The following is an 11,363-nucleotide window of genomic DNA, read 5'->3' on the forward strand; positions in this document are numbered from 1 at the left end:
CTGACATAATAAATTTTTATGTTGTGTTCTATGAAAATGTATTGATTTACGTGGATCTGTGAGTGAGGATTTGAGAGATGAAAATTAAAAACAATTTCTATTAAAATGAGAAGATTAAAAACAATTCTTATTAAAATGAGAAAATTTGAGGAATGGAAAAAAAATTATAAAATAACAATAATAATTGATTGATAATGAAACAAGTGCATGTAATTATTAATAACAATAATAATAATAAAACTAATAATAATAATAATAATTATAATAATAATAATAATCCTAAAAAATATATTGCTTTAATTATTTTATTTACAAAAATAATTTTTATCTTTTTTTTCTTTATAATGTTTTTTTCTCAATAAATATATTATTAATAAATATTATTTATATTTCTTTTATTATTTAATATATTTTGATAATTTTTATTTTCTATCAATTTAAACATATTTTTATATGTGAAATCTTATACTAATTTTTATAAACTTGATTTTCAAATCTATTTCACTCACTTTCAATTTTTTCAAAAAATAACATTAAATTTATTCTCAAATTTCTTCACATTCATTTATTCCTTCTCCCTTAAACATCCCACAAGTGAACACATCCTAGAGTACGAAACCCTCAATTTATTGAGCAAACATACTTTATTACTTTTGTCTTTTATTTTGTCTGCCATGGAGAATTTTGTTATAAGAGTGAGCAGAACAAGTGAATTACTTGCAGAAGAGAAGACCAGTCTTATCGCTCTTTCATCACAAGGGTTCCGATGGATACCGCCAACAGTCAACTAAACCATAACCTTAACATGCCCCTAATCCAAGACCAAACACTACGCTGTCATGAACCCACCCAAAATCCTCAGACAGGTTCTCCAAATGTTTATGCCACCACATCTTTCCTCGGCACTTGTCTCAATGGACTCAATGCTATGTCAGGTACTATTTCTCTTCTTCTCACTCACATTGTAATTTAGGAACAAAAATATATTTAATTCAAATAAAAATAATAACATGATTGTAGTTGAAATTAGATATAAATAGTTTGAAGTTGTGATGATTTAAATTAACATTAATAATTAGAAAACAAATTATTTTAGTTATAAATTTGTTTTTAAACAAATTCGTAATAGATGTGCAGTAAAATAAAAACAAGGAATTAGATGATTTAAGAGTCTTCGAGTTATTTTAGAAATATTGTTATTTACTAATATTTAGTTTATTAAAAATTAAGAAGTGTAATTTTAGTGAATGTGTAATAATTAATATCTTAGAGAATTAAAAGGAATTAGTTTTTTTTTTTACAAAAAAATTGATATATTTGATAGAAAAATGTTGAAAATTGAATTGAGGTATAATTTATATATATATATATATAGTTATTTACATAAACAAATATAATTATTTGGTAAATTTTGTAAGAAATACAATTTGAGTTGAGTTAAAGGTGAGTAGATAATTGTGGTATAAACTTAATTAGATATGTATAAGCAAATTGAAAAGATAAAAATATTTATTTAAAGCATTGTAATTATATATATGATCTGAATATATTTAATTATGTGAGATTAATCCATAGGGTTCTGGGAACAAATTTTTTATTAAAAAAATAATTTAATTAACTGAATATGCATTTATCAAATTTATTTTCTCATCTTAATTTTTTCTTTCATCTACTCATTTTAAAGAAACAAAAAAAAAAGAAAAAAAAACCTATCTCAGTTTCCCGAAAACCAAATTTTGATTGATTTTCCGGTGCTGAAAAAAAAAACGGAGATCAAAATTCAACTATTTCAAAAAACCATGCCATCTGTGTAGTTAAAGTGCATAGGATGTTATCTTAGGAAAAAAAAAATGAAACAATGTCCTGTCAGAAAAAATTTCTTATTTTAGAGACAATCAATAATATTTATGTATAATGGATTACATGTATCTGAGAGAACAATATTTTCAATGAATCATATCACAGTAGACCTTCTATTCCTGACTGGTTCATAGTGTCTGATCCTCTTCCTTGATCGATGTCACCATCACTAATTTCTACTTCCTCTATCACATTGTTCTTCAAGCACCTCATTCTCTTTCCAATAAGATGATACTTTTTAGTACCACAGATTCCATTTCCAGTTCCCAAGTGAATTCCTAGCCAGGTTTATACTCCAAATGAAAACAAACAGGAATCAGAATGGTGATATAGACTAAAGAAATATGAAGAAAATTTAAAATTATCAAATATATTACTAATTGAGAGTAAGTTAAGATATATACTTAAACTATATTATTTTTCATTCATAATATATGTCTTTGTCTATTGAAAAATAATATGTATTGTATTCAAGTTTATTTTTATTGCGAATAAGTTTTGTATACATGTTTTCTTCTCTCGTTATTGTCAGTATGATTAATCATAGCTAGTTTATATTAAGTTATTTTTTTTACTCATGATTCTAATCTAACTTTTATCTCATTAAAAGATGCAACATTCCAAAAATACAGTCTAAAACTATATAATAGAATAATTATATTGAATAATAATACATATCAGTCTTACATTAAAACTATAGATATACGCTTACACTAGTGCAAAAAAGACCTTTAACGTCACCCTTTAGACGTCTGACCCTCAAATATCCAACGTAAAAAATGACCGGTGGCATTTTTTGTAAATAAAACAACTATTTAGACGTCGGTTATGGCAGGACCCGACGTCTAAATACTCATATATGTCGGCTCCCCCGGATAGACGCCAAAACTAAACGAAAAAGTTAAAAAAAAAAATTATTCTATTTAGACGTCTGTTATGAAGGGAACCGATTTCTAAAGCACTTTAGACGTCTGTTAATTGGGGAACCGACGTCTAAACCCTAAACCCAGAAATTTAAAAAGTTACTTTTTTACTCCGTTTAGACGTCTGATCCCGCCACTCCGACTTCTGAAGCACTTTAGACTTCTGAAGCACTATATAGACGTCTGACCTAAAGGGTCTGACGTCTCATTAACGTCACCCATATAGACGTCAGACAGAGATCAGACGTTAAAAGTCCAAAATAACAGACGTCTAAAGTCTTTTTTGCACTAGTGTTATGGCCGAACGGCCTTACAGAAGAGCTAAAAACTTAAAATGTACAAGATAAGCAAATCTGACCGAACGGTTTACAAAAGCCCATACCGAACGGTCTTTCAAAACAAAGGGATAAGGTGATCGAGCGGTCAATTTACTATCAGACTACACTACTGACCGAACGTCCTACTGTTCAGTCTTAACTTCTACTTCTACTAAGTTATCTTCTTCCAACGCTTCCTCTAGCAGCTCGTCTCCTTCTGCTCACATCCACATGGATGATCATTGCAATAGAAGAACAACCGGACGTACAAAACAGACAAGACAGGAAACACGGGGTAAGCTTATGTAATTTAATTCAGGTATAGACATATATTTCACACAATCAACCAAACAAGATAATTCATCATTCGTTCATACAAAGCCTAATATTAGACTGACTGTCCGGACTGTATGAAATCTGTGTAGCTACGACTTTCGTGCACCCGGGTGATGTAGTAACTGGGATACCCTCAACAGCTGCCACCCGAGGTTAGTCCTATCTGTCCAAATTAACCATAAGGACTAGGACCTCCTTCCGTTCCCACACATGACTTACCCTCCTCTACGTGAGGACGAGTAATCACGGAACATCAAGATGAATCGCCAGCTTAGCATGCCCACATTCATACTTTACCAAATCCAATATACATTCATGAGTCATTCCTCCCCGGAACGCTCGTCCATAATTCAAAACATTTCATCCATCTCATATTCTCTTCATCTTTCATTAATAATCATCTCAATTAAACCATTCGTTCAAAGATCACTAAGGGTACCAAATATCGAATGTTAAACTTTAACCTTTAACTAGACCGAACACACTGAGTGTGATCGAGAGATCTCCCGTTCCAGAACAGACTAAGGCCGGGAGGGTTACTATCAGGTTGAGAAAGAAACCGAGTGCAATAGATATCGCAAGAAACGAATGGAACGAATGTTAATTACAAAGTGGGCCAATTAAATGAACTGACCCTTGTGAGCTCAAACCGAACACCGAAAAGACTATGCCAAGTGCTAATACTCTAGACCGAAACCAATGGATACATACTCTTCAAAACATCCAAGGAATAATACTTAGAAGAATTCACATGAAGAAACCGAACACTTATAAATATTTAACTTATTTGAGTTTAACATCAATAAAACCGAATGTCAGTCAATGACCGAACACGGTAAAGAGAAAACTCTATTGAAGTTGGACGAACGCTATTTTCATCAAGATAGATTATAGGAACGAGAATGAGCGCTTGGTGTAAGACCGAGCACTACTCAGTAAGAGCGCTTGGTGTAATACCGAGCACTACTAAGCTTATATTAGAAGGCTTGATAAATATAATAAGATACTATTGGAGTAGTGTTTAAGAATAAACGAAAATATACAAATATATATATATATATATATATATATATATATATACTTAAGTTTATAACCGAATACCAAGAACCAACTATGCTTGGCCGAACGTTCATGTATAGTATTTCAAAACGAAGATGCTCGTCCTCAACTAGGATTCTTCCCAAATGAAAGAATCCAATTCTAACCAAGTTTACTAGAAAAACCGAACGGTCAAGGACCATTCAGTTACGAACGTACACTCTCATAGAAGAATTTCATACTTAGAAATCATTTATCTCAATTCAATTTCTTAACATTTATCTACATAAGTGCATACAACCATATCATAGAAATTTTCATATTTCATACAATCCAAACATAGCAACCATCATATATCATATTAATTTAATCAATTCAACTAACGTTCATGCAATACAAGTAACATACAAATTAAATTAATAATTAAGATTCCCTTACCTCTGAGCATGACCGGACGTTCACAGAGGCAGAATACAGTTCACCACTACCAGTTCTTCTACCCTCAATGCTCGACAATTTTCCAACTAAACCAAGTAAAACCAAAACACTCTTAGGACCACTCATTTGGAGAATGGTGATCAACGCATGAAACTAGAACTAGGTTTGCATGTCTAGAAAAACGAACGACTAGGTGAAAAGAAAGACTTACCAACTCAGCTTCATAAACCGAACGGTTTATCTGGAAGCTCTTGATGCCGGAAGTGCTTCTACGATGGCTGAACGGAGATCGGAGCAGAGAAAGGGTGAGATTCCGTAGAGAGAAGATGAAGGAGATTTAAAGAGAAAGCGGAGAAATGAGGTTTCAGAGTTTGAAAGAGAGGTTGCATGCAGAGAGTGTGACGTGATTTTTTAAAAATCATGTTTTGCTTCCCACGTCAAAAACAAACGTCCGCTCATCTGTCGACACCTGCCATTCACCAGCTGAGTGTCGAGCCTTTCGCTTGACACATGGAATCCACTAAAATGGCACGCATGTATTTTAGTGGCTCTGACAAAAGTATTTTGTGTTTTAAAATATATTACCATTTTAATTAATTAATCTGAATTCTAATGACTGAAAATAAGTTAAAATAACTAAAACTAAAAGAATTTTATAGCTGATTAATTCCTTTGTAAAAGTATATTTCTGAAACTAAAACGTATATAAATTGTTGGCATAACTTTCATCCATTCGTACGTCGGATCAACGACCGTTTTCTTATACTTGCAACTAATTAAAACACATGGATATTTATGAAATGGAAGGAATACCTCACTATCAAACATCTAGAATAAGAGGAACATGGGAGTGCTAACTACGCTTCTCCCCTTTAATTTTGCTAAAAGTGGGACCTTTAGTTTCCTAAAATACTCTTACACGCTTCTTTCATCTGGTAAACGAGAAAATGAATTTATCTGTCTTATCCCACTTAATGATGCAACCGCGTTCTTTTCAGTTTGCCATACTTGACTTAAATATTCTGTTTACTCAGTATGAATTTCTTCATAAATACATCAACAATAATAAATATATATCTTAATTTTTAAATATTTTCAGCTGTTTAAAAGTGTGTATAAAATAAATTTTTTGTTTATGGTAAATATTTTCTGCTCTTGTTACTCGATAGTCAACAGTCGATTAGATTTGCTGATTTGGAAAGTACTCAGAAGTTGCTTCTGTACTAGGTAGGGAAGTAAGTTCAAAAACCCGTTTAAAATAAGCTAAATACACTCATACTAGTTTGAAACAAACACGTATTGGTATGCAAAAAGGACAAGGGTATTTACTCGTGGTCCATATTTTGCATCAGGGTTTTTTTAATTGGGAAATATCATAAACGTTTCTGTGACCTTTCGAAGTTTGAAAACAACTTCAAATTTCTATGTATTTATTAGATCAGACCAGAGAGCAAATTCAAGCCACTCCAACATCAAACTTCTCACATAAAAAAATATACATCTCTCTCGTCAACAGCTATATCAGATTTCGTAAGAATGTCAAAAAAACTTTCGTACAATCCTTCCTTTAGGGTTCCTTTACTTCTCAATGATGAGGAGAAAGCCATTGCCTCTTCTGCCAAAAATACTGTATCCTTCTTTCGTACATGCCTTAATGGACTCAATACAATAGCAGGTTTAACCCCCTACAACTCATGCACTTACTTTACTTATCTAAGAGTATTTCAACACATTCAAAATATATAATCTGTTTCTTTTATAGTTGCCTCAACCTGGACGTTTATATGTGAAAACATAATCTTATACGAGGCTAATGTTTTGTTTGCGATTTTGGTTTAATTTCCAGGTGTTGGCATACTCTCGGTTCCTTATGCTCTTGCAACAGGAGGCTGGTTAAGCTTGGTTCTTCTGTTTTCTATTGCCGCTGCTGCATTTTACACGGGCCTTCTGATTAAAAGATGCATGGATAAGGACTCAAACATCAGAACCTACCCTGATATAGGTGAACTCGCATTTGGAAAGACAGGAAGACTGATAGTGTCAATATCCATGTACACGGAACTATATCTGGTTTCAATAGGATTCTTGATTCTAGAAGGTGATAACTTGAGTAACATATTCCCCATTGGAGAGGTTCACATAGCAGGCTTAGCAATTGGTGGGAAGCAATTATTTGTGATTATGGTTGCCCTTATCATCTTGCCCACGGTTTGGTTGGACAACTTGAGTCTACTCTCTTATGTATCTGCAAGTGGAGTCTTTGCTTCTGTTCTCATCATCCTTTCAATAACATGGACTGCAACATTTGATGGAGTTGGTTTTCATCATAAAGGAACTCTTGTCCGTTGGAATGGTCTCCCCACAGCTGTTAGCTTGTATGCCTTCTGTTATTGCGCTCATCCTGTCTTTCCCACACTGTACAATTCGATGACAAACAAACATCAGTTCTCTAACGTAAGTACTCACGTTAGATTATTGTCCTATATTCAAGTAAAGAGAGCACCTTTCACTTTCTTGCTTTTTCTATCTAATTAATGAATTTTACTTTTCTGAACATTGCAGGTCCTACTTGTTTGTTTTCTCCTAACCACCGTGGGTTATGCATCCATGGCTATAGTGGGTTATTTAATGTTTGGTGACGGGGCTGAATCTCAAGTAACATTGAACCTGCCTCTGGACAAACTCAGCTCAAAATTAGCAATATACACAACCTTGGTGAATCCCATATCCAAGTTTGCTTTGATGGCAACACCTATTACGAATGCTTTGAAAGATTTGCTTCCAAAGACGTACAAGAATAGGGTGACGAGTATCTTACTGAGCACAGTGTTGGTATTGAGCACCACCGTTGTTGCCCTTGCTGTCCCTTTCTTTGGGTCTCTCATGTCGCTGGTTGGAGCCTTTCTGAGTGTCACAGCTTCTATTCTGCTTCCGTGCTTGTGCTACTTGAAGATTTCGGGCACTTACAGGAAATTTGGGTGTGAGACGGTAGCCATAGTGATAATAATAATGACAGCTATTGTAATGGCAATATCAGGGACCTACATCTCTCTCATGGAAATAGCACACAATTTATAAAGGACAATGCAGTGGTCCACTCTCTTCACTATAAATTACCAAAAAGTAAAATAGTATTTTTTTTTTCATGTGGATTGCATTTGCATTAAAGAGTTAAAAGACAGATTAAAGATGAAAAAGTGGTTGGTGAATACTTTTTTTTTTTATAATCAAAACTAATGCATCGTTATTTGAGTTCTAAATATAGAAAATGTTAAATTTTGGAGAAAAGGCGCATTAATTCAGGGCAACAAATATGTATTCAGCATAGTCCCCAAGTTAACTGTGCCTTTGGCGAGTATATGAAAAGGAAAGGGTATAGTAAAGTTAGATAAAAGAAAAATACAAAAAAATAATAAAAAAATAATGTACTTACATATGACGTCGAATGTCCTAGAATTAGACGTCAAAAAGTTATAAAACGTTGAATGACCTAAAGTTAGATGTCAAAAGGTTAGTGAATTTAATAAAAAAGTGAGCGGGAGATTGAAAATTCATTCACTTTATCTTAGGGCGAGAGACTCTATTCTCTGTTCAAACTTTTCTTGAACTAAGTTTGATAGCTATCACATGTGATATTTCTTTTATTTGATACAAATGCACGTTGATTAACTTTTTTAGGTATGATTTTCGTTTATTTTGACCAATTGTTTTTGTGTTTCTATCCTTCGTAAGCACATTCTTCTTTTTCACTAGTGACAACACTTTATTTTAACGAGTCCACCTTTTGAAGGTTTGTTGTTTTATTTTAATACTATATTATACGTTCATAGTTCATGGTGTATAAAATACCAAAAACTGGATTACATATTTGTTATTTTTCTGTTTTTCGGAGTTGTAAAAAAATCACAATTAATTAAGAACGAAAAAATTGATTAACATCATACGTTGACAATCATACATTGAAAAAGTTCGACGTCAATTTGCTATATTCGACATCAATTAAGTAAATTAACGTATGTGACGTTAGATTGTTCTGTATCTAACGTTGAGGAGTAAGATTGTAATGGATTTGAGGAGTAAGGTTGTAATGGATTGATGCTTAATCCATTTTTTTTTTTTTGTTTTGCAAGTGTTAGGAAGTAGAATGTAGAGGTGATATGTGAAGTTTGTGAACCCGTGTTGGATCTATGACTTTACTTCAATAATATTTTATTTTGATTTTTTTTATTAGTTTAAACCATTTTTTAATACTTAATACTTTTTTACCCATAAATATATTATTAATAAATATCATTTTATATTACTTTTATTACTAAAAATATTTTGATAATTTTCAACTTTTATCCCTTAAATATTTTTTTTATTATATTGATCAAATCCTATATAAACTTAATTTTCAAATTTACTCTCAATCACCTTCAAAACCTTTGAAAAAATACAATATACAATTTACTCTAAAATCCTCTCAAATTTATTTAATCACTTTTTTCTCAAATCATCCTCAAATAAACACACCCTTAATAAAAAAAATTATTTGTCCTAATAAATAAAAATGGTTTTATTTATTTTTTTAGTTTGTGATTAATAATTTTTCCTTAGGAATTAAAATTAAGAACAATTTTAAATATATATATTTTTAATATTTTAAGGTGTAGTTAAAAAATCCTTAAAAAACTCCAAACTCTAAAAGATTAATAGATTTATCAATATTAACAGATTTGTAATAAATTATAAAAATAAATAAATTGTATTTATATTTTCCAAATAAAAAATAAGAGATTAAATCCATTATTATAGAAATTAAGATATAAAACAGAATCAAAAATTTTACATATTATAATTTTAAAAAATACATATTTAATCATATTTATTATACTGAAACATTTTTAATCCATGGAGAATGGGTACTTTTTCGATACTTACGGAGGTACAGGAAAAAAGAATATATATTAAGAAAAAAATCCCCTATGAAATTCTAGCTTATCTGGATGTACGAATTAGGGTTGTGCAACAGTTGAAATATAGGGGTGTTACTGTTTTCACCGCCGCATCTTTCTCCCTTAACCTCTCTTTTATTATTTTACTTCTCAGTAAAATTTTAATTTTAGGGTTGTTATTTTTTAATTTTACTCATTCACAACATATTTCACTAATAATTTATTCTAGTCTCTTACATGAATAAAATACTTTTCTTTCATTTTAACATTATATTTCTTTCTCTTTTCTTTCGTCGTTGTGAAATACTAGAAGTTGCAAAGGTTAGTGGTGGTGGAAAGAATTATCAAGTAGTCTTCCTCTCGTGGTGCATTCGCTCTCGTGGTGCATTCGGTCTCATGGTGCAGTGCGTGTCATGCTTCCTCCAGGTGCGTATTCGAATAAACCTTGAAAACAAACCCTAAAATAAAAAGACCTTTAAACGGAGGTCACATCCTTAAACAGATGTCAACATCCCCCGTTTTTCCTTCAACGGATGTTGACATTCGTTTTTCCTTAAACGGATATTGACATTCGTTGAAGGATGTGACCTCGGTTACGTTTTTTATTTTAGGGTTTGTTTTATTAGGGGACATCCGTTGAAGGATGTCACCTCCGTTGATGTATACTTTCTCACGTTGGTCGATGCTCTGGACATTCCTCCACACCACGGCGACGACACTCCTTCACACTACGGCGACAATGGAAGCTTTCAAACCAAAAAACAATTGGGAAGAAAAAGGAATGTAAGTGTGGGAGATGGGGAAGTGAAACGGAAATGGGAAAAAGGGAAGAGAGTTTCGTGGTGGGTGCTGGAAAAGTAAAATTAGGATTTCAAATTATTTAAAATAGGGTAAAAGTAAAAAAATTTTAACTTAAGGATATAATTGTATTTAAAATAATATGGGGAGGTGGAGAAAGTATAAAGTGGTAGTGGAGGAAGCAACATCTGAAATCTAGTTCAATCGGCCCAAAAATTTCTATCCAACTAAGTCATCGGCTTTAGGGTGTTTATCCAGCACCTCCAAAGCTTTTTTTTTTTCATCTCCAATTTTTTAAAAAAATTTACCACTAATTTTGATAATCTATTTTAACTTTTTGTCTCTCCTAATTAATTGATGGAGCATCTTCTTCTTCATCTTTGTTAATATCGATGGAAACTCTCAACAGATTTTAAAAGATTTCAAAATTAGTTAAAAATCTCAACGATTTCCGAAATCCATTATAAAGATTTAAATACCATTAAATTTTTTTTATAAATTTCAAAGTTTGTTGAATAAAAATCTTTAACAGATTTTAAAATTTATTCATATCTTTAATGAATTTCGTAATCAGTTAACAACTTCAACGAATTTTAAAACACATTTACATGTTCACCCCATTTTATTTTAATTTTTCAACATTTTTCGTTTTTAATTTTTAAAATGTTTTTTATTTATTTTAATTTAATAAAACATATTTTAAAATAATAAAATGT

At 31.6% G+C, this 11,363-nt stretch overlaps 1 protein-coding gene across 2 annotated transcripts; it reads left to right on the plus strand.

Moving 5' to 3' along the window:
* Positions 1-689: 689 nt before the first annotated feature.
* LOC124822949 (amino acid transporter AVT1I) lies at positions 690-8,140 on the plus strand. 2 transcript variants are annotated; one of them, XM_047295058.2, is made up of 3 exons: positions 690-935; positions 6,759-7,366; positions 7,475-8,140. In XM_047295058.2, the coding sequence occupies exons 1-3, from the start codon at positions 767-769 to the stop codon at positions 7,988-7,990; spliced, it is 1,293 nt and encodes a 430-aa protein (XP_047151014.1). In that variant the 5' UTR covers positions 690-766; the 3' UTR covers positions 7,991-8,140. The 2 variants fall into 2 exon arrangements, with proteins under 2 accessions (XP_047151014.1, XP_047151015.2); XM_047295059.2 differs by lacking the exon at positions 690-935 and adding an exon at positions 6,314-6,587 and having other exon boundaries at positions 7,475-8,138.
* Positions 8,141-11,363: the final 3,223 nt, after the last annotated feature.

This window comes from Vigna umbellata, chromosome 4 (assembly GCF_029865625.1).
Source record: "Vigna umbellata cultivar VRB3 chromosome 4, Vumbellata_1.0, whole genome shotgun sequence".
NCBI lineage: Eukaryota > Viridiplantae > Streptophyta > Magnoliopsida > Fabales > Fabaceae > Vigna > Vigna umbellata.

Bases quoted from the DNA above. Each gene is read 5' to 3' on its own strand.
- LOC124822949 (XM_047295058.2), top strand. From the start codon at position 767: ATGGATACCGCCAACAGTCAACTAAACCATAACCTTAACATGCCCCTA. The intron at 936-6,758 runs GTACTATTTCTC...TTTAATTTCCAG, and splicing joins TGGACTCAATGCTATGTCAG to GTGTTGGCATACTCTCGGTT. The intron at 7,367-7,474 runs GTAAGTACTCAC...TGAACATTGCAG, and splicing joins ACAAACATCAGTTCTCTAAC to GTCCTACTTGTTTGTTTTCT.